Source organism: Armigeres subalbatus, chromosome 2, assembly GCF_024139115.2.
Source record: "Armigeres subalbatus isolate Guangzhou_Male chromosome 2, GZ_Asu_2, whole genome shotgun sequence".
NCBI lineage: Eukaryota > Metazoa > Arthropoda > Insecta > Diptera > Culicidae > Armigeres > Armigeres subalbatus.
This window is the reverse complement of record NC_085140.1, coordinates 303,054,440-303,079,215: the sequence shown is the minus strand read 5'-3', so window position 1 is coordinate 303,079,215 and position 24,776 is coordinate 303,054,440. Positions and strand designations below refer to the sequence as shown.

The window sequence follows — 24,776 nt, the reverse complement described above, 5'->3', positions numbered from 1 at the left end:
AAATTCTCTAAAAGCAGGTTTATCTATCGGTTTATGGTCTGTCGAGCATACAATGTGGCACGATAACATGGAATATGTTTGTTTTCTGCAGCAGCATGACAATTTGGCAAGATTGATCATGTGGTAAATACAATTGTACCATTTTGGTACTGATTTATCACATGAAAGCCCATTTTTCGTCATTGCAAAAAATAGCGTGTGCAACTCGTTGCAAAACTCGATTTTTCAGCACTCGTAGTATTTATCCAACTCGGCAAGCCTCGTTTGATAAACGTACAACTCGTGCTGAAAAAATCTTCTTTTTGCAACTTGTTGCACAAACTACTATTATGCAACTCATTTGAGTTGCATAATGGTCATTAAAACACCTATTTCGTTGGTATGGAAAAGGAGGCCATTTTATCACTCAAATACTGTAAACCAGGTACTACCATCGGAAATTGCAAAAATAATTTCTAGAAGCTATAAATTCCTCACATTTGCTTGAGTTTATAAGGGTTTAATAGTTAGAAATAAAGCGATTCTAATTATGAATTTAAATGTTGGTTTTATTTCTAGAAGTTTTGACAAAACCTATACCAATCAAACCTCATTATTTCAAAAGTTAAATGTAAATACGTTACGATTATTCAAGTCCTACGTCTATTCGCGGTTAAGTTTAAAACATAACCCATTACTTTTTTTATTAACGAGCGTCGCTACATAACGAATATTGACCGTTTTCGCACATAGATCTTTTCTTGGTAAAAACTTACAATTTTACTGAGAAATATCACAAATTGACTTTTGTGGCTGATCAACAAATTGCTTTAATTTTTAAGTGACACAACGCCCGTGTTATTTCCCTTCCCGATTCAGAAGAAGGGGGCGTTTCACGCAATGTAGTTTCCAAGTCTTCTGTGAGAACTCTAATTCTTCACCGTGCTTTACGACGTAAACTAATACTACTGAAGGAGGGTTTTCTTTAGAGCACACCATGTTAACAACAGCCGATATGTATTCTCTAACAAGTTCTCCGCCCTGGAAAGGTTTCATCCGTGTGGGGAATAAAGTGCGGAAAAAAGCATTCGTATTTTTGGTTACATTGATGGATAAATGAATGATGATCATTCAGTGTTCCTTTCTTGGAGCGTAAGCACGCTTTCCAATTTTCGGAGTTGAAGACAAATTTTCCGCTGATTGAAGAGCGAGGATTTGTAAGCCTACGACAATGGCGCAGTCGTTGCTCCCTTATAGGTAAGAAAAATCACCAACTGACTAGATGGATAAGCGAAAAATATGGCAAAAAAGAAAGGTAAGCCATCATATATGAGGCTAAAGAAAATGATAAGCCTCAGAGAAGCAAAAATAGCAACAACAAAAATTATAAGCTATGAATTTGACCGGCAAAAGAGAATGTTGCCAAAATCTCATCAACAGCAAAATTGACCCGTGCTACATTATTCGACTCCGTGCATCCCCACATTTAATTCATTTAAATAGTAATAACCTAGTATTTATTGATAAATAATGAACAAGAGCTTCTTGAGCCAGATGGAAAAGCTTTCGGGCCGTTTATGAGGTACTTTTTCTTACACGCCGTGGGCCACAAAAAAATGGAGCCAAGGGCCGCATCCGGCCCGCGGGCCGTACGTTGGGCAGCCCTGGGGTAGAGCATTCCTCCAAAATTCTAAGAAAGGCAATTTTCAAAAATTCTGTCATCAGTAATAAAATTAGATGTCTTAAAAAAGCATTTCCGGTTAATCAGTAGTATATCTAGAAAATGTTATTGAAGGGGGGAGGGGTTTGGCGTTTGAATTGCGTTTGATTATCAACTAAGGATTATGTTTTTGACCGACTTTGTGTCCCGTGTCGTCCAAAACAATGATTGACCCGTAACGCTGGGTAGACACCTTTACGTGGTGTGTTATGGGATAAGATCTACCACGGTTACATTGCCAGCCACAGGCAAATCCTGTCCCAACGAATACCTTCCTCATTATCCAACTCCGTGGTACTTATGTTGGTGTCGCTAAGTCGGTGGCCTCTCGTTAAGTAAGTACCACATCAACACTTCCTTCCTCTCCCTAGTTACGGTGAAGATGGGCGTGTCCGGGAGTAGTAATCCTCATGCTTTTGTTATTTTTGTCTAAGACTGAAATCAAGGATCATCCCCCTTCTTGATTTCTGATAGCATTCTAGATAAGGATCTCAAAAGTAAAACATGAGTATCAGTCTTCAACTTACTTGCTTGCTTACTTACTTCAAAACGTACTTGCTACATCGACTTCATTGTTTATGTGTCTGTAATCAGTTCGTAAAAATTGTCATAATTTATAGTGAATTGTTCGTGCTTATTTCAATCTGTTATTGCTTGTTTACTATATAAGTGATATTCTTTCGCTGGAGATTGAAAATCATCGAAATCGCATTCTTATTTGAGGCCGGATCGCTCATCCAGTTTGAGTATATCGTACTTCTTTTGCTTTGTGCCAGCAACCAACGATGGAATCGAAACAATGCGGTGCATGTCAGTTGGAGGTGAATGAAATCGAGCCGTTGTGTTGTGGCTTCTGCGATATCTATTTCCATATCGGCCCACAGTGTTGTGGTTTCAACCTTAGCAGAGCGAGCAAAGATTTGTTTTCACAAGGCAAAGCGATATTTGTGTGCACTAGCTGTAGGGAGAAATTGAATGGCAAAAGCGTAAAATCGTATTTCGCCGATACTCATGCCCCCAACGATAACATCCCATCGTCAGACTTGCAAAATCAAGTGCAGCAATTGTTCAAGTTGGTGGAAGCTTTAACCGACAAAATGGATCCATTCCTCAATACGCATCCGCTGGTCATGCTGCTCCTCGTCCTAAGGAAGCTAGTAGCTGACCGCGTCTAGGTGTCAAGCGAAGTCGTGGTAATGATAACCTACCGATTACCATACCGTCTGATCGTGGAACAAATACTATTGACCTGAGTGATTTGTCTGTTTCGTGTCTGACACCGGCGGTCTCCCCTCCGAAGTTTTGGCTCTACCTGTCTGGATTACATCCACTAGTGACTGCTGAAGACATTAAAAAAATTGCATCCCGCTGTTTGAAGCTTACTGTTCCCGCCGACGTTGTGCGCTTGGTGCCTATGGGTGTGGATATCGCCAAACTGTCATTTATTTCCTTCAAAGTTGGCTTGGACCCATCGATAAAGGATCTCGCCCTAGATGCTTCGACATGGCCTAGTGGAATACTATTCCGTGAATTCATCGACCAATCAAAAAACGAGCAATGGGTAATGTTTTCAACATAACCGCGAGTAGACGTAGGACTTGTATAAACGTAACGTATTTACATTAAACTTCTAACTTTTGGATCTATGGAGTTTGATTATAGGTATTGATATTGGAAACGACAACTTCCATGCTGTGTAGAATTATTAGCAATTTGTTTATTCAAATCCTCTGGAAATAAAACTAATAATTAAATGCATAATAAGAATTGCTTTGTTTATAACTATTAGACCCTTATTTACTCAAGCAAATGTAGGGCATTTGTAGATTTTTTATTAATGATAGTATTTAAGGTTAAAAATCTATTTATAAAATTTTCAGACTTCGGCAAAATGTCCTATTTTAGGGGAACTGTCCCGTTTTCAAAACAAAGAAATACAGCAACAAATTCGTCGCTTCTTTTCGCTAACATGCGTGCTTACTGCTAAAAAAAAAACCACAACAATAATAAATAAGTCAAGTCAATAAGTCAAGAAACAAGTCAAGGAGCAGTAACCCTACTAAAATAGAGGAGGTACTGCTAATACGTCAACGAAAAATTATTTAATGTTTGGATTCCAAACTCCGAGTCTACGTCAAGTTTAATAATACAATTTCTCAGAAAATGCAAAACAAAGAATAAGATAAAGTTTATTTAAATATTCTTTTGGAAATTATTTTTTGCGAACTTTTTTAAAACATTTACATGTAATACAGCGAAATTTTCTAATCTAAAATGGATATTAACTCTATTGCTGAATGTGCATCTTTAATTGCTAATGCCTTCTCCAAATAAATAGAAGTAATTATTTATATCAAATTTTTATTTTCATCAGTGTAGTTGTTTTTTTTTGCTGGGGAGTCAGAACTGTTATAGTATAACTATGTTTTAATGTACGTGTCGCTTAGTACCAAGCACAACTTAACATATGGTCAGTCATATGGCATGACTCGTACCCATCCCGGGATTATGTGGATTATGAAACCAATCACCTGGATGAGCAGAGCAAATCTCTCTAATTTTATTCTTCTCCATCCACCACCGCTGCCCTCGCTGCCTCAGCCATCATCGGCATCTAGCGGTGAACTCCGAACGATATGATGGGCCATTGCATCCATCGCAACCGACACCACTGCATCCGACCATCATCAAGCACAGAATGAGAAAAAAATGCGCCCACTTCTTTCATGCATATTCGCAGGCCCACCGGCAGTACTACCGCTGGTGACTGCATGCTGTCGCTGTGTAGGTAAACACAGCGAACGAACGAACGAAACGAAAAATGCGGGAGCAAAAAGCACGTCAGTACGCGCTGCTGTCACAAATTGTAATGACTCGCACACGACAGACACTGCTTCTTTTATACACAAAGAAAATCCTCCGATAGACCCGAAGGCCCGTGACATACCGCATTCTGACGTCCGTGTTAGGAATGTACGGGATTGGTTACATATGGATTTTTTACTGGATTTGACAAGAATTGAAGTTTTCAATAGCTTATCGTTAATAACCTAAAGTTTCAATGAAATAGGCAAATTGCTGGAGAGTGTCCGAGTGGATTGACATATAAATCATAAAAATCCATCGAAAGATAAAGGCGGTAGTGACGTTCAAAATCTTCCCTTCCAGCGTAACGCTCTCGATTTCCAAAAATCTAAATGACACCCAGTATAGTAAAGAAAGACGTAAGTCCTACGTCAAAACCGAGGCTTGTTGACCAACATTTCTCAACCAATCGAAGCTGTTCCGATCAACCCCTAATGCTTTCTACTGTGGACGGTGGAGACTCTAGGGTTGACTCCATCTCTAACAACTCATCTCTGCGTCATTTTTTGGATGGTGGAAACCCTAGGGTTTCCACCAAAGGCGAGTATCCTCTATTTTCTTCTGACATTTCGTCACCTGATGTTCCTACATTGCAGAACACAACCTGTGAAGATCGTCACTTGTTGGTGTACTTCCAAAACGTGCGAGGGCTGAGAACCAAGATTGACGCTATTTTTTGTAACACTCTTGACTGCACCTACGACATCATTATCTTGATTGAGACGGGACTCAACGCATCTATCAACTCGACGCAACTTTTTGGGGAATTTTTTTTTTAAATCAAGCTTTGGAGGAGTTCTTATCGCCGTACATCGTCGTTTCGTCAGCTCGAGGATCGACATCGCTAGTGGCGACGCTTTAGAGCAGGTTTGTGCCTCTGTGGTATTCGGTTCCAAACGACTGTTGCTCTGTACAATTTACATTCCTCCCGATAAGAGCAAGGATGTACATGTACACGTAATGAGCAAGCATATCGATACAGTTCATGAGTTATGTAACATGAGCACCGAGAAGGACTGCGTGCTTGTGTGTGGTGACTACAACCAACCAGGATTATCCTGGATTCAATGTAGCAACGAAGTTCGTTTGGATAACCCTGTTAGTTGTACGGCAGCTAGCGCGTTGCTTATTGATGGCATGGATTTTTCAAACCTTCGTCAAACGAACACAGAACGTAATCATCTAGGACGCATACTCGATTTGACATTTTGCTCTTCTGATTTGGCTCCAGTTGTCACTCGTTGTTCCACGCCTCTCTTACCGATTGACAATCATCATCCGCCATTGGAGATCGCTCTGCCATCCCTTGTTGATTATAGCATTCCGCAGCAAGATGATGCTATTACATTGACGCTAGATTTTCTGAAGATCGATTTTGATGCACTGACAGTTTTTCTTTCCGAAATTGACTGGAACTCACTTTTCGATGGGCTAAATTCTGATGACATGGCTGAAACATTTTGTGCCGTTTTGGAAAATTGGATGGAATCACATGTACCGATCCGGCGACCAGCCCGTTCACCTCCATGGAGCACAGCACTGTTGAAAAAGTTAAAACAAAAGCGCAATGCCCTTCAACGAAGGCTTCGTCATCACCGTTCTCCTGAAAACAAGCATAGCTTTCATCTTGCATGTAATGTATATCGAAACCTGAATTCGTCGCTCTACAAGTCATATGTATTACAAGTCCAGACAAATCTACGTCGAAATCCTCGCAGCTTTTGGAACTATGTGAACTCTAAAAGAAAAATCTCTACAATTCCTACGAGTGTCTTCTTAGATAATGGTGAATCATCAACCTGTGCGGAAAAGTGTGAACTGTTTGCAACTCATTTCTCATCGGTTTTTACATCGGAGCTCGTAGCTTCGTGTGAGCTGGACTGTGCCATTTTCGATGTACCACGCAATCTGCTGGACCTGGACACGTTTCACATAACACCAGTTATGATTACTAATGCTGCCAAAAAACTAAAATGCAACTTCTCGCCTGGCCCTGACGGTATTCCTTCTGCCGTTTATTGCCGCTGTATCGGTGCACTATCGGAGCCACTTTCCAAAATTTTCAACCAATCATTTAATGACTCCAATTTTCCGGCAATTTGGAAACAATCGTTCATGGTTCCGGTACATAAAAAAGGTGATAAGCGGAACGTGAAAAACTATCGAGGTATAACTAGTCTTTCTGCTGCATCAAAGCTGTTTGAGATGATCACGAGTGCTTTTATTCTTGAACATGTCAAGTGTTACATCGATGCTGATCAACATGGTTTCATGCCTGGCCGTTCTGTAACTACAAATCTGCTAGACTTCACTACGACCTGTTTTGAACAGCTAGAAGCCGGATATCAAGTGGACGTTATTTACACGGATCTCGCTGCTGCATTTGACTCAATCAATCATGATATTTTGATTGCAAAGCTTAAGAAGCTTGGAGTCTCTAATAGGTTTTAAAATTGGTTATACTCATATCTGTCATGAAGAATACTACGAGTTAAGATTGATGCCTGCACATCCTTACGCTTCACCAACTCTTCGGGTGTGCCCCAAGGAAGTAACCTAGGACCACTTCTTTTTCTCCTGTTTTTCAACTACGTGTTACTACTGCTTGGTCCAGCCTGTAAGCTTGCCTATGCTGATGATTTGAAATTGTACTTCGTTGTTCAAACCATCGAGGATTGTATTCGTCTGCAAACTTTGCTGGACATATTCGTCGATTGGTGTTCCAGAAATAAGCTGACAGTGAGCGTTCCAAAGTGTATAGTGATGTCTTACTTTCGAATCACTAGGCCAGTATTGTATGATTATGCGATTAATGATTTTACCTTGAAGAGAACGGATAGATTCAGCGATTTGGGAGTGCTGCTCGATCACAAGCTTACATTTAACTTGCATCGGTCTAATGTGATCTCTAAGGCCAATCGTCAATTGGGGTTCATCTCAAAAATCTCAAAAGACTTCAAGCTTGAAAGCTCTGTATTGCTCTCTCGTACGTCCAATTTTGGAAAATGCCGTATTAGTTTGGATGCCTTATCAGGTAACATGGAGTTTAAGAATGGAGAGTGTGCAACGTAAGTTCATCAGGATAGCATTGCGAAATTTACCCTGGCGTGATCCATACAACCTTCCGCCATATTCTGATCGCTGTGGCTTGCTTCAACTAAATATACGCTGGATCGACGCCGAAGAATGCAACAAGCAGTCTTCATTTCTAAGCTCTTGAACGGCGAAATTGACTGTTATCATTATTGCACATCCGAGTTACACCAAGAATTCTACGAAGTGGTTGTCTACTGCAACCGAGGTTTCACCGAACTGGTTTTGGATATCATGAGCCGATGACTTCAATGATTCGTACATTCACGGCTGTCGAGGAACTCCACGATTTTGATGTGTCTTCTAATTGTTTCATGTCCAGATTGAAAAGATCCACGTGCTTATAGATTAAAATTTTTAATTCATGTAGACAACAGTCAGATGAATATAGTTACCAAATAAAGAAATAAAGAAATAAAGAAATTACTAGTGTTCAATCTACGAATTACACCGTAACAACCCTAGCAGCACAATTCGGATCGATTTGGTTGCTGCAATTCAAATGTAACCGAATTCAGTTGTATATAGGCAGCAGAAACCTCAATACAACATGTGTGTTACTCAGGAATAATAATGCTAATGCTAATGCGTCGTCCAAAACAATGATTCAAAATCTATTTGTTTTTTAAGCTTCTTTCTATCAAGTAAATTAATGAGCCCAACGGATCGTTTCTCCGATTTTTCCGAATATTTAGAAAAGACAGCATAGAATAGTTATGGTCTACAGATTGCTATCAGAAATCAACGTTGGTGTGGTCAAAAGGACAAAAATCACAAAAGCATGAGGATCACTACTCCTGGCCCATATTTAGAAAAGACTTAAACATAATGGCATCAAATCTTTTGATTTTATGATACATGTGAGAACATTTCACTCATCAAAATAAATAAAAGTTCTGTTTATTTCTATCATTTCAGCTGGGTGAAAAAAATACATTCTACGCAATTTGTTTTTGTGTATATTAAATACAGCCACAAACAGTAACTCCAATAAGTAAGATTGTGTTTAAAAAATAATAAAACACTTTTTTATTAGCTTTTCCTGTATCTCATGACCAGGCCATGATTCAAAATATGCAAAGTCTTATTCCTACTTTGTAGCATAGATAAACATGGTTTCGATTTTATTGAACGTTTGGGTTGTCGTGAGTATTATCCGTAACTTCAGCACCTCTAAAGCCTATACTTTTATCAATTTGCATTGTTAGAGAAATGCAAATGTCTGTGTTTGCTCACTAAAAGTCTTTGAACCGTCTGCATTTTCCAAAACGCTTAAAAGAGTTCTGGATTGGATTAGCATTACTTGTTAATTTGAATTTCGAGTAAAATAAATACATATGCTATGTATTTTCAACATATTCTTTTCAGCGGCACTGTCGAAATTTTTCAAATGTATTTGGGTTGGAACGTCTAACAACTTGAAGAAAGGTGGATTAACCCCAAAAACCATTATTTCAACGGCGCGCCTAAAACTCACTGGTGACGTGGTCAAAAAATTGCAGCAGCGCACCGATCAAAAATGGTGGCGGCGGCGCTTAAAAATCGTTGGCGGCCGCGGCCCGACGCGGAGGCGCACAGCTCCATCTGTATCGTCTCATCGTTTCCTACGGTATATTTTTTTCCCAGTATATTTTAAAGCACAAAACCCAAGATGAATTTTGTGTTTTTTAGCTTCTAGTGGAATGTCTTCAATTGTCATAAAACGAGTTCGTACGTTAATTTCTCCACTTGATTGTAACTTTAATGGATACGCATTTCAACCTCAACAGTAAGGCGGTTTTCAGTGTCTCTTACTTAACTTGACTCGAGTCATTGAGGATGGCCTTTACTGTTGAGATTGAAATACGTATCTGTCACAGTTACAATCAAGTGGTAGAATTAAATGGGATAATACAAACTCGTCGTATGACAAGTTTATTCTAAGTAATAAAATAATGTCTTTCTCATAATTTGCTAAGGCACCTTGCCATTTCGAGCAGGAAGTTCGTTCCTTCTCTCAGCCCTCTAACGCCCAAGACCGCCTTAGACGGAGCACTTTGATGTTTTTTGTAATTTCCAACTGTTCAGAATTAAATATTTTTTATGTCGATCACTTCAATGCATGTCTTAATGTTGCTTAAAATTAATTTTCCAAATTCTACACATGTAGGTATATAAAATTATTGAAAATTGAGTAAATTTTTGTTCCTCCGTGTTTTTTTTGTATACCTTTGAAGAGTGAATTATTTGTAGTTAAGCAAATACTTTTCCACAAATAAGCTTATTCAATCGGAGGCTATAATGGTGAATAATACACTCCTAAATATTTCTTTGACTTCTTACACGGAAAATAATAAATACAAACTAAACATATTTTAAATGACAATATTGCAACATTGAATGAAATTTTTCATACTCTTAATAATGTGAAAAATCAAAAAAGATTAATAGATTCGAAACAAGAAAAGCAAAATTCTTAATATTCAAAATGTGAAATTGATAAAATCTCAAAATAAATATTTTAATTGCCCAAAACGTGTTCAGATCGATTTCAGAAAAGAAAATTGATTTTGAGCAAAAACAAAAATTTGGGTGTTGGAGGGTTTAAACTGTGCTGCAGATGATTTATCAAGAGTTGCTATGGATAATGCAATGATTCAATCGATTTTGATACAAAAATAGTCTGTTTCAGCAAATATAAAGAAATAATTTGATAAAAGAATAAAACTACTTACTGTCCACAAATTTCGCCCCATGTTCCAGTCGAAGTAACGCTATATCGTTGATTTTTCTTCGTTCACTATGCTCTGGATGAATTATCGTTTTTTCAATCTTAATATCCTGCGGCGGAGGAGCACAATCCCTTTCACCATCCAGAATTATGCAATCCACTTCCTGATTAATGTCATTCTCTCCGAGCCGAACCGATCGTCTGTGGAAACGTGAACGATAAAGTTAGGAAATAAGTCACAATATCAACGACCTTGAAGCACTTACATCCTGTCGAATCTAACGCAGTGGGCAGCCGTCAGAACATATCTCTCGCTAATCAGCGTGCCCCCGCAGACGAACTTCCCATTCAGGTCCCGCAGCAGGGCCATCCAGGGGTACTCGTACGGTTTTGCCACTTGACCCTTGGATATTCGATCGCCCGCTTGGACGCCGCATTTTGGATTGTTCATCACCGACGGGCAGCAAACGCTGATAACCATCTGCCCGTCGACCATTTCCTGGTTGCAAAGCTTCTCCTTGGCCATCCGCTTCACGTCCGCCGGCCAGTATCGGAACCCTGTGTTTGCGTACTGCTTATACGCGGGACATTCCCGAAGGTCAACACAGAACTCATTGTAGGAACATGGTTTGAAGTCGCGCTCTGGGGATCAATGGTTGTGTTAAGTGCCAAAATTATCGTCACGCATTTAGGATCATACTCACGTGCCACAGTCTGATGAATAAATAGGCTTACAAAAATAATGAATCTCATGGTTGCTTGAGGAGGTAGTGAACGGTTCCAGGCGTGCGAGTATTTCTGTTACCGACTTGTTCGGTTGGCCTTCGTTGAGGAGTGGTTGTGTACTAAGTCTGGAAAAGGTTCAACATATTGGCTTTTATAATGAAGAACAACGCGTCTGCTCGAACGGTCGATGAACGTGCTGGATACAACATCTGGCAAGCCTTCCAGTGGGAGAGGGCACGTTGTGGCAGTTGTGAATACCGTAAAGTGGGGGATCTTCGAACGGGGAATTTTATTCCATTCGTTCTGGCTTGTACATGGATAGGGTAGGTCCATTTGCTTGACTGCGTGTGGCTGTGATGCTTGATGTTAATGAAAATATACGTGAATATTGATATTTAATCCCTTCAACGAATAAAAATCCATTTGGAATATATTGGAATCATCATTTGGTTTAAGTTTGTATGATGCAAATATATCGACGACTGTGAGTAAAAATTAATAAAAGCGTCCATACATTTGTGCACATTATAGCTCAGAAAATGAACAGAACAACCCCGATTAATAATGATTCAACAATCGCCGAAAAAAAGAACCGTATTAGTAATATTGCAACAACCCTGTCATTACTGTCAAGAATGATGCACCTCCAAAGCCACGTAAGACTTGAAGTATTCTACTAATTGGATTGTTGTATATTTCATAACATTGTAATCCTAATGGATCAATGAGTAATAAAAATGTCAGTCATCAAATTGAGGTGTAAGCAATCAGGAATTTCTGTAAAAGATTTTCAAATACAGATGTTTAAATTTCCCGTGGATCAAGGAAAAACTGTGTAATGTCAAAACTGCAATCTACAAAATGAAGGGAAAACTCAGATTAATCCACCTAGTGTTGGTGGTGCCTTTCTCGCGTATTTTAAAAATGAGAAAATCACATTAGAGAATTCGAAAAAGTACCCAGAGGGATAGATTGCACTATTTTTTATCATTTCCTATCTATTTACGGTTATCTGAATGCGTTGTAGTAACTTCAAGAAACAAAAAAAAAATCAACACATGGCAAAAGCAATGTTTTGTGAAAAGCACTGGAATGCAACCGATAAGACCAATTTTCAATCGGTTCCAAAATTCCAAAATTCCAAAATTCCAAAATTCCAAAATTACAAAATTACAAAATTACAAAATTACAAAATTACAAAATTACAAAATTACAAAATTACAAAATTACAAAATTACAAAATTACAAAATTACAAAATTACAAAATTACAAAATTACAAAATTACAAAATTACAAAATTACAAAATTACAAAATTACAAAATTACAAAATTACAAAATTACAAAATTACAAAATTACAAAATTACAAAATTACAAAATTACAAAATTTCAAAATTACAAAATTACAAAATTACAAAATTACAAAATTACAAAATTACAAAATTACAAAATAACAAAATTACAAAATTACAAAATTACAAAATTACAAAATTACAAAATTACAAAATTACAAAATTACAAAATTACAAAATTACAAAATTACAAAATTACAAAATTACAAAATTACAAAATTACAAAATTACAAAATTACAAAATTACAAAATTCCTAAATTCCACAATTCCAAAATTCCAAAATTCCAAAATTCCAAAATTTCAAAATTCCAAATTACAAAATTACAAAATTACAAAATTACAAAATTACAAAATTACAAAATTACAAAATTACAAAATTACAAAATTACAAAATTCCAAAACTACAGAATAACAAAATTACAAAATTACAAAATTACAAAATTACAAAATTCCAAAATTCCAAAATTCCAAAATTCCAAAATTACAAAATTACAAAATTACAAAATTACAAAATTACAAAATTACAAAATTACAAAATTACAAAATTACAAAATTACAAAATTACAAAATTACAAAATTACAAAATTACAAAATTACAAAATTACAAAATTACAAAATTACAAAATTACAAAATTACAAAATTACAAAATTACAAAATAACAAATTACAAAATTACAAAATTACAAAATTACAAAATTACAAAATTACAAAATTACAGAATTACAAAATTACAAAATTACAAAATTACAAAATAACAAAATTACAAAATTACAAAATTACAAAATTACAAAATTACAAAATTACAAAATTACAAAATTACAAAATTACAAAATTACAAAATTACAAAATTACAAAATTACAAAATTACAAAATTACAAAATTACAAAATTACAAAATTACAAAATTACAAAATTACAAAATTACAAAATTATAAAATTACAAAATTACAAAATTACAAAATTACAAAATTACAAAACTACAAAATTACAAAATTACAAAATTACAAAATTACAAAATTACAAAATTACAAAATTACAAAATTCCAAAATTCCAAAATGAATTTCAAAATTACAGAATTACAAAATTACAAAATTACAAAATTACAAAATTACAAAATTACAAAATTACAAAATTACAAAATTCCTAAATTCCACAATTCCAAAATTCCTAAAGTTCCAAAATTCCAAAATTCCAAAATTCCAAAGTTACAAAATTACAAAATTACAAAATTCCAAAATTACAAAATTACAAAATTACAGAATTACAAAACTACAGAATAACAAAATTACAAAATTACAAAATTACAAAATTACAAAATTACAAAATTACAAAATTACAAAATTACAAAATTACAAAATTACAAAATTACAAAATTACAAAATTACAAAATTACAAAATTACAAAATTACAAAATTACAAAATTACAAAATTACAAAATTACAAAATTACAAAATTACAAAATTACAAAATTACAAAATTACAAAATTACAAAATTACAAAATTACAAAATTACAAAATTACAAAATTACAAAATTACAAAATTACAAAATTACAAAATTCCAAAATTCCAAAATTACAAAATTACAAAATTACAAAATTACAAAATTACAAAACTACAAACTTACAAAATTACAAAATTACAAAATTACAAAATTACAAAATTACAAAATTACAAAATTACAAAATTACAAAATTACAAAATTACAAAATTACAAAATTACAAAAAAATTACAAAATTACAAAATTACAAAATTACAAAATTACAAAATTACAAAATTACAAAATTACAAAATTACAAAATTACAAAATTACAAAATTACAAAATTACAAAATTACAAAATTACAAAATTACAAAATTACAAAATTACAAAATTACAAAATTACAAAATTACAAAATTACAAAATTACAAAAACTAAATTACAAAATTACAAAATTACAAAAACAAAATTACAAAATTACAAAATTATCCCTTAATTCCTTAATTCTCCAATTCCTAAATTCCTAAATTCCAAAATTCCTTATTTCCCAAATTACCAATTTCCGAAATTCCTAAATTCCTTAATTCCTAAATTCCTTAATTCCTTAATTCCTGAATTCCTGAATTCCTAAGAACCTATATTCCCAATTTCTTAGATTCATAAATTCCTATACATTTTCTTAAATTCCTGAATCCTCAGATTTCTAAATTTCAAAATCCTCAATTTCTTAATTCCGGATTCCCAAATTAACGGTTTTTTTTCAATTCGAAATTTTCTTTAATTCCTTCATTCCTAAATTCATGAATTCCTCAACTCCTAAATTCCTAAATTCCTAAATTCCCAAATTTCCATATTCCTAAATTCCTAAATTTCTAAATTCCTAAATTCCTAAATTCCTTAATTCCTAAATTCCTAAATTCCCAAATTTCCATATTCCTAAATTCCTAAATTCCTAAACTCCTAAATTCTTAAAATTCCTAAATTCCTGAATTCCTGAGATCCCAACTTTCTAATTTCATAAATTCCCATATTCCTAAATTCTTAAATTCATAAATTCTTAAGTTCCTAATTTCCCATATTCTCAAATTACTAAATTCCTTAAATCCTTTATTGTAAAATTCTCATATTCGCATATTCCCAAATTCCTTAATACCTGAATCCCTCAATTTATAAATTCATAATTTCCTAAATTCTTAGATTATCAAATTCCTTAATTTTTAATTTACAAAAATTTCTGAATCCCAAAATTTTTAATCTCTTAAATCCCTTAATTCCTAAATTCTTAAATTCCTAAAGTCCTAAATTCCTAAACTCCTAATTCCTAAATTCCTAAATTCATCAATTTTTAAATTCCTAAATTTCCGAAAACCTAAATTCCTAAGTTCTTAAATTACTAAATTCCTTAAATACTAATATCCTAAATTCCCTATTTCTTAAATTCCTAAATTTCTAAATTCCTAAATTCCTAATCTCCTAAATTTCTAAATTCTCGAATTCCTGAATTCTTGAATTCCTGATTTCCTAATTCCTAAGTTCCTAAATTCCTAAGTTCCTAAATTCCTAAGTTCCTAAATTCCTTAATTCCTAAATTCATAAGCTCCTAAATTCCTGGATTCCTAGATTCTTAAATTCCTTAATTTATAAATTCCTAAATTCCCAATTTCCTAAATTCCTTAATTCCTAAATTCATAAATTCATAAATTCCTTAATTCCTAAATTCCTGAATTCCTAAATTCCTGAATTCCTAAATTCCTAAATACCTAAATTCCCAATTACTTTAATTCACAAATTCCTATACATATTCTCAAATTCCTGAATCCTCCGATTTCTAAATTTCAAAATACTCAATTTCTAAATTCCTGATTCCCACATTTACAATTTTTAATTCAAAATTTCCTCAATTTTTTCATTTCTAAATTCCTCAACTCCTTAATTTCTTATTTCCTAAATTCCTGGATTCCTTAATTGCTAGATTTCATAAGATTCATAAATTCCTAAATTCCTAAATTTCTACTTTCTTAAATTAATAAATTCCCATATTCTTAAATTCCTAAATTCCAAAATTCCTAAATTCCTAAATTCCTAAATTCCTTAATTATTGAATCCCTAAATTCACAATTTCTTAAATTCCTAAATTCCTAAATTCCTAAATTCCTAAATTTCTAAATTCCTAAATTCCTAAATTCCTTAATTCCTAAATTCCTAAATTCCTAAATCCCCATATTTCTAAATTTGAAAATCAATTTTTTCAATTCCTTTTTATTTATCATCAGACTAAGGCCGGAGTGGCCTGTGCTGCACATAAAAGACTTCTCCATTCAGCTCGGTTCATGGCTGCACTTCGCCAACCACGCAGTCTGCGGAGGGTCCGCAAGTCGTCCTCCACCTGATCGATCCACCTTGCCCGCTGTGCACCTCGCCTTCTTGTTCCCGTCGGATCGTTGTCGAGAACCATTTTCACCGGATTACTGTCCGACATTCTGGCTCGTGCCCGGCCCACCGCAGTCTTCCGATTTTCGCGGTGTGAACGATGGATGGTTCTCCCAACAGCTGATGCAACTCGTGGTTCATTCGCCTCCTCCACGTACCGTCCGCCATCTGCAACCCACCATAGATGGTACGCAACACTTTCCTTTCGAAAACTCCCAGTGCGCGTTGGTCCTCCACGAGCATCGTCCAGGTCTCGTGTCCGTAGAGAACTACCGGTCTTATAAGCGTTTTGTAGATAGTCAGTTTGGTACGGCGAACTCTATTCGATCGGAGCGTCTTGCGGAGTCCAAAGTACGTACGATTTCCAGCCACTATGCGTCTCCGAATTTCTCTGCTGGTATCGTTATCGGCGGTCACCAGTGAGCCCAAGTACACGAATTCTTCGACCACCTCGATTTCGTCACCACCGATACAAACTCGTGGTGGGTGGCTCACATTGACCTCTCTTGAGCCTCTTCCTATCATGTACTTCGTCTTCGACGTGTTGATGACTAGTCCAATCCGTTTAGCTTCGCTTTTCAGTCTTCCAGTGTAGGCTTTCTTTCAGTGTAGGCTTCCTCCATCCTCTCAAAGTTACGTGCCATGATATCAATGTCGTCGGCGAAACCAAATAACTGGGCGGACTTCGTGAAAATCGTACCACTCGTGTCAATCCCTGCCCTTCGTATTACTCCCTCCAAAGCGATGTTGAATAGCAGACACGAAAGACCATCACCTTGCCGTAACCCTCTACGGGTTTCGAAGGGACTCGAGAATGCCCCTGAAACTCGAATTACGCACATCACCCGATCCATCGTCGCCTTGATCAACCGTATCAGTTTATCCGGAAATCCGTTTTCGTGCATTAGCTGCCATAGCTGGTCTCGATCGATTGTATCATATGCGGCTTTGAAGTCGATAAATAGATGATGTGTGGGCACGTTGTATTCGCGGCATTTCTGCAATACCTGACGTATGGCGAACACCTGGTCTGTGGTAGAGCGTTCACCCATAAATCCCGCCTGGTACTGCCCCACGAACTCTCTTGCAATTGGTGTTAGTCGACGGCATAAAATTTGGGAGAGTACCTTGTAGGCGGCGTTCAGCAATGCGTGCTCCTAGGTTCATTACCATACCGCCACCGTTGTCTGCCATATCGCCATTCAGTTGCTCTTCGTAGTGCTGCCGCCACCTTTGGATCACCTCACGCTCGTTCGTAAGAATGTTCCCGTTTATGTCCTTACACATATCGGGCTGTGGCACGTGGCCCTTACGTGAACGGTTCAACTTCTCATAGAACTTTCGTGCGTTATTAGCGCGGTACAGTTCCTCCGTCTCTTCACGGTCTCGATCTTCCGTCTGGCGCTTTTTCCTCCGGGAAATCGAGTTTTGTCTGTTCCGCGCCCGTTTGTATCGTGCCTCGTTCGCCCTCGTGCGGTGTTGCAGCAATCTCGCCCATGCTGCATTCTTCTCCTCAACTAACTGCTCACATTCGCCGTCATACCAGTCGTTTCTCTGATCCGGAGCCACCGTGCCTAGTGCAGCGGTTGCGGTGCTTCCAATGGCGGATCGAATATCTCTCCAGCCATCTTCAAGAGATGCTGCGCCTAGCTGCTCCTCCGTTGGGAGTGCTACTTCCAGCTGCTGCGCGTAGTCTTGGGCTAGTCTACCGTCTTGTAGCCGCCCAATGTTAAGCCGCGGCGGACGACTCCGACGCGTGTTGATCACTGTCGAGAGTTTTGAGCGCAGACATACTGCGACGAGGTAGTGGTCGGATTCAATATTCGCACTGCGGTAAGTGCGTACGTTCGTGATGTCGGAGAAGAATTTACCGTCGATTAGAACGTGGTCGATTTGGTTTTCCGTTACTTGATTAGGTGATTTCCATGTGGCCTTGTGGATATTCTTGCGAGGAAAAAAGTGCTTCGGACTATCATTCCGCGGTAGGCTGCAAAGTTTATACATCGATGGCCGTTGTCGTTCGATACGGTATGCAGACTATCCGGTCCGATGACCGGTCTATACATTTCCTCCTTCCTACCTGAGCGTTCATGTCACCGATGACGATTTTGACGTCCCGCAGTGGGCATCCATCGTATGTCTGCTCCAGCTGCGCATAGAACGCTTCTTTCTCGTCGTCGGATCTCCCTTCGTGTGGGCAGTGCACGTTGATGATGCTATAGTTGAAGAAACGGCCTTTTATCCTCAGCTTGCACATCCTTGCGTTGATTGGCTGCCACCCAATCACGCGTTGGCGCATCTTCCCCAGCACTATGAAGCCGGTTCCCAGCTCGTTGGTGGTGCCACAGCTTTGGTAGAAGGTAGCCGCTCGATGCCCGCTTTTCCACACTTTCTGTCCTGTCCAGCAGATTTCCTGCAGCGCTACGACATCGAAGTTGCGGGGATGTAATTCATCGTAGATTATCCTATCGCAACCTGCGAAGCCTAGCGACTTGCAGTTCCATGTTCCAAGCTTCCAATCGTGATCCTTTATTCGTCGCCTAGGTCGTTGCCAATTGTATCGAGTCGTATTATTTTCTATGTCGTTCGTAATAGTTGTTTTTAAAGGCGGCTTATTGGGCCTGCGCAAACCTCCTGTCTCGTCGGAGGGCCGTCGTGTCAGGGCTGTTTAGCGTCCCACCTAACACCAGGACTTGGGCTTTTTAAATTCCTAAGTTCCTTAATTCCTACATTCTTTAATTCCTGAATTCCTTAACTCCTTAATTCCTTAATTCCTAAATTTCTTAATTCCTAAATTCCTGAATTCCTTAATTTATAAATTTCCAAATTCTTATATTCTTAATTCCTTAATTCCTTAATTTCCTCATTATCTAATTTCCGAATTTACTAATTTCCTAAAATCCCAAATTAATAAATTCTTGAATTACCTAATTCCCAAATTTCTAAATACACAAGTTTCTAAATTGCTAAATCCCAAGCTCCAAATTTCCATAATTCTTAAACTCCTAAATTCTCAAATATCCTTATTCACAAATTCCTAAATAACTAAGTTCCTAGATTCCTAAATGATTTTATTCCGTAGTTCCTTATTCCCTAAATTCCTCAATCTTCAAATTCCTAAATTGGCGAATTTTCAAATTTCTGAAATTTCAAACTTTTAAATTCCTAAATTCTCATATTCCTTACTTCCTGAGTTCCTATATTCTTACATTCATTAGACTCTGACATCGTAAACACCAACATTTTTTAATTCCTAAGTTCCTAATTTCATAAACGCCTGAAATCCCTAACTGTTTAATTCCCAAATTTCTAAATACCTAAAATCTTTGATCCTATATTCCTAAATTACTTAAATCCTAAATTCATAATTCCTTAATTTCCTTAATTAACAAACTCCCAAACTAATAAATTCTTAAATTCCTAATTTCCTATACTTCTTAATTACTAAAATCCAAAATTCTTAAAATCCTTTATTCCTTAGCTCCGAAATTTCTGAATTCTACTCCCAAACCCAGTTCCCAAAGTTCCCAAACTCCTAAATTTTCAAATTTTCTTGATTCATAGATTCCTAAATTGCTTAATCTTACATTTTTTACTTCTTGAATTCCCAAATTCCCAAATTACTAAATTTTCCAATTCCTAATTTTCTAAGTCCCCAAATTTCTAAATTCTTTCATTCATAAACTAATAAATTCCTGTACTCCTAAAATCTTAAATTTCCAAATCGCTTATTTTCAAACCACTGAAATACTAAACTCCGAAATTCCTAAATTCTTTAATTTCGAAATTCTTAAATTCCTAAATGCCCCAATTTCTAGATTCCCAAATGCCTATATTTCTAAGTTTCTAAATTTCTGAAATCCTACACCCAACCGGCGGTTGTTAGATTTTCTAACAATTCTGTACAAGAATCTACCAAAACCTGTATAAGAACTGGGCATATGCGAAATTGCTAGATTCTTATACAAATATTGTATAAGAATCTAACAATATTGTAAGCTTTTCTTACATTTTTTGTATAAGAATCTAACAATTTCGCATATGCCCAATTTTTATACAGGTGCTGGTAGATTCTTATACAGAATTGTTAGAAAATCTAACAACAGCCGATTGGGTGTATGTTCTTATGTTTCTTAATTTCTGTATTCCTGATATTTCCAAAATCCAAAATCTGTAAAATTTTGAAATACCTGATTTCTCAAACTAATGAATTCTGAAATACCTCAATTTATAATTTCTTAAACTCTCAAATTCTTAAAATCTCAAAATAAAAATTTTTCAATTTATTCAATTTTTGAGTCCTTAGGTTCATGAACTTCTGAGTCGATCAATTCATATTTCCTAATTTCCTTAATTCCTAAATTCCGAAATTCCAAAATCGCTAAATTGCAATTTTTCAACTCTCAAATTCCTAAATTTCTAAGTTTCTAATCTACATAATTCCTAAAATGTTAAATTCCCAAATTTCTAATATTTAAATTTCTAAATACTATAAATCCCTCGTTCCTTAATTCCTGAATTCCCAAATTCATAAGTTTCTAATTCCATAAACTCCTAATTTTTCAAATTCACAAATGACTAAGTTTCCAAAGTCCTTAATTCCTCACGTTCCCAAATTTCTAAATGCATTTGTTCCTAATTTTCTAAGGTCCCAATTCTTGAATTCTCAAATTCCCAATTTTCTTAATTCCTAAATTCGTAAGTACCTGAATCCCTGAATTTCTTAAATTTCTAAATTCTTAAATTTCTAAGAACTTTAATTTCTTACTCCCTAATTTTCAAAATTCATAAATTAATAAATTCTTAAATTCCCAAATTCCAGAATACACAAGTTTCTAAATTCCTAAATATTAACTTCCGAAATTCCTAAATTTTTAAATTCCTAAGTTCCCAAATATCTTTCTTCCTGAATTCCTAATTTACTGAGTCCCTAGATTCCTAAATTCTTTCATTTCATAAATCCTAATTTCCTTAATTCCTCAATTCCCAAAATTTGTCATATGTCCGAACTCCTGTACTCCTAAAATTATATATTCTCAAATCCCTTAATCTCTAAAATCGTAAATACCAAAATTCCTAATTTCCTAAATTCCTAAATTCTTAATTTATTAAATCTATAAAATCATAAATAAACAAATTCTTTAATTCCTAGATTCCTAAGCTCCTGATTTCCAAAATTCCTAAATTATCAAATTTCCAAATTCTTAAACTTCAAATTTCTGAATTCTTATATCTTCAAATACCTAAATCCATTTGTTCCTAAATTCTCCTAAATCCCTCAAATCCTAAACTCCTAAGTTCCTAAACTAACAAAATTCCCTAATTCACATACTCCTGAATTCCCAAATTTTTAAATTCCGAAATTCGTGGATATCCAAGTCCCTATATTGCTGAATTTTTTTTATTATACTAAATTCCCAAATTTTCCTATTTCTTGATTCATAAATTCCTTAATTCTTATATTTTTCACTTTTTAGTTTTAAATAATAATTTCCTGAATTTCTTAAATAATAATTTCCTGAAATTAATTTTTTAATATTTTATTAAAAAATTAATATTTCAAAATCTTTAAGTTTAAAACTCCTGAAATCCTAAACTCCTAAATTTCAAAATTCTTAAATTCTGAAATTCTTAAATGCCACAATTTCTAAATTTTTCAAATGCCTAAATTTTAAAGTCACTAAATTCCAAATTTCCTTAATTCCTTTATTCCCAAGATTCCAATTTTCTTAAAAAAAAAATCCCAAATTTCTATAATCGTTAATTCTGAAATTCCTAATTACCTAAACTAATGAAATCTAGAATTCATAAATTCTTAAATTAATATTTTCCTAAATTCTCAGCTTTTCAAATTTCCAATTACTGAGTCCCTAAATTCATGATGTCTTAGTCGATCAATTCCTAAATTTTTGAATATCCTAAATTTATGAATATCTGATTTCTAAAATTCCCAAATTTCTGAAAACCTAATTGTAGAAAATTCCTCAATTAATCAATTTTCAATTTCTAAATTCCTTAATTCCCAAATTTCTAAATTCATATTCCTAAAATCGTGATTTCCTTAAATCCTAAATTAATAAAATCTTGAATTCGCAAATTTCAAATTCCCAATTCTTCCAACTCTGCAAAGTTATCTCGCAACTATTTCTTCAAAGTTGGCGGGCATCAGAACTCAAATACCGGCTCGTTTGTTTTAAATTCTACAATTTTCTTCTGTCATAGTATGCAGCCGTGTTTTTTTATCTTATGAATGTCACTTTGATGCAAGTTGTTTTGTCCATTCTATCACCTGAAAATCGGATATTTTTTGTTCGAAACGTTGTCAATTTTTCATTTTTGCCTTTCTCGTATACTAAGTATACGCAAAGGCTATATGATCGCTCCAAAAACAAACTTTTTATAGACCCATAGTGTTATATATCGATCGACTCAGTTCGATGAATTGAGGTGTATCTGTGTGTATGTGTTTGTGTCTGTGCGCACCCACGTACCAAAATGTAGCAAGAGTATCACTTATTTTTCGGGCACTTATCCTGAACCGATTTGCTCGCATCCTGACGTTGCATCCGACGCAGACTTCTATCCCATTGTTTCCTATTGAAAATTGGCCAGATCGAACTATGGGATCGGAAGTTATGGTCAAAATATTATTTTTACGAAATAATCGCGTAAAAAAGTGTCAAAAAGTTTGTCGGGCACTTATCCTCAACCGATTTGCTCGCAACAAATAGCATTCGACGCAGAATCCTGTCCCATTGTTTCCTATTGAAAATTGGTCAGATCGGACTATGGGCTCGTAAGTTATAGCCAAAATACTATTTTTTATTCGCACGAGAAAGGCACTATCACTGCTAGGTGGATTAATGTGGTTTTTTTACATAATCAAAAAATCCTACGTACGGTGACAGAAAATGTATCGGGAAAAATGAAAAAATACCGAAATTCTTCTAGCACCAACAACAGCCTGATGTCCGCCAATTAGCAGTTTAGCGTCGGAGGTGGCACGCCCTGTGTAACGCCACCTTGTGGTTAGTGGTCAACGAAGTTTCCCAATGCTGGCCACAACATATTTTTGTAGCGCAAAAGCTACAGAATAAACATATGTTAGCATACATTCATACTGCAGTCATACGCATATTTTTCTCATGTTCACATGGATCTCTACGTATATGGGACCGTTATGCGTAAACCGGCAGATAGTAATCCTTAAAAAATTCAGATATTTACCATTTTTCTCGGACCGCCAGAGTATGGGATTAGTACACTCCGGTCTAAAAAAAGATAATTTTCGGATTCATTTTTTTTAATTGTGTCTGCCGATAGATCACTAAAGTCTTAAATTATCAACTTCCCATTTTTTTTTAAATATATCACAGAACCTATCGGAAAATCAATTCAGGTTTCCGACGTCTTCCATGGAAAATGGCTGCGTGGATGCGCCCTGAGCCAGCTTTATTTATACCAATTCCCATCAAATACTTCCATTTCAACTCTATGATTTTTATAGGATTATCAAAATTATTTATTTTTCTTGTAATTTCCGATGTACTTACAAAATCTTGACTTTCATTTGGTATACAATGTTGTTCTTCTTTATTCTTCTTCGGCAATACATCCGTCACATTGCCACCTCCATTATGATCATTAAGCACTTTTGTGTATCCTGCATTTGTATATCAGGCCGTCACGATGATACTTTTATGCCCAAAGAAGTCAAGAAACTTTTCAACCCAAACCCGAGCCAACTCAATCCAACGGAACAGCCACCATCAGCGTGGTCTTACATGGTCTTACTTTGTGGCCATGCCTATTACCACCAAAGCTAAGGATGATCTCGTTGATTAGTTTCAAAATTTAATTCGAACGACTTTCATATAAGCAGTGCGGTACGCCGTGCGACATGCTGAAAAAAATGTGTAAATGTTCCGGCTGGATCTCAGCGGCTATTGCATGGAGTCTTAGTCTGTTTCCGCTAGCTGAGTCCTACGGTCCCACAAACTGTAATGTGAGAAATTATGGCTATTGAACTAAAAACAGCTGAGATGTGAAGCAAAGTTGCCGATGAACGTTTTTAGAGTTGTGTACAAGGGTTGTGTTTATGTACAAATAAACAAGAAATCCAACAAAGTGCATCGTATTTGATCGTTACTCAATCATTTTGAAACTTTATTAATTCAGTCGTTTCGTCGATACATATTAATTGGAAGAAAATTTCTGACATATGTAAGTTGCTTCTAAAGTTCAATTTAGCAGGAAGAAAAAACATCTCGAAGCTAATAATTGTGCTCCATAATAATTGTATTCCATAATAGTTCTGTGGGCCCTCCTTAGCCGTGCGGTAAGACGCGCGGCTACAAAGCACGACCATGCTGAGGATGGCTGGGTTCGATTCCCGGTGCCGGTCTAGGCAATTTTGACGTAG

General features: G+C 35.7%; 1 protein-coding gene across 6 annotated transcripts in view; it reads right to left on the bottom strand.

The window, feature by feature from the left end:
- LOC134212516 (serine protease grass-like) overlaps nt 1–24,776 on the bottom strand; it is a 43,177-nt gene that overhangs the window by 12,454 nt on the left and 5,947 nt on the right. For 5 of the 6 annotated variants that reach the window (XM_062690470.1, XM_062690469.1, XM_062690474.1 and 2 more), the window contains exons 2-4: nt 11,072–11,218; nt 10,634–11,009; nt 10,372–10,568 (exon numbers count right to left, since the gene is read on the bottom strand). In XM_062690470.1, coding sequence (XP_062546454.1) covers nt 10,372–10,568; nt 10,634–11,009; nt 11,072–11,120 — 622 coding nt within the window. In that variant the 5' untranslated portion in view covers nt 11,121–11,218. Of the gene's footprint in view, nt 1–10,371; nt 10,569–10,633; nt 11,010–11,071; nt 11,453–24,776 lie in introns of all 6 variants that reach the window. The other variant, XM_062690471.1, reaches the window with a different exon arrangement.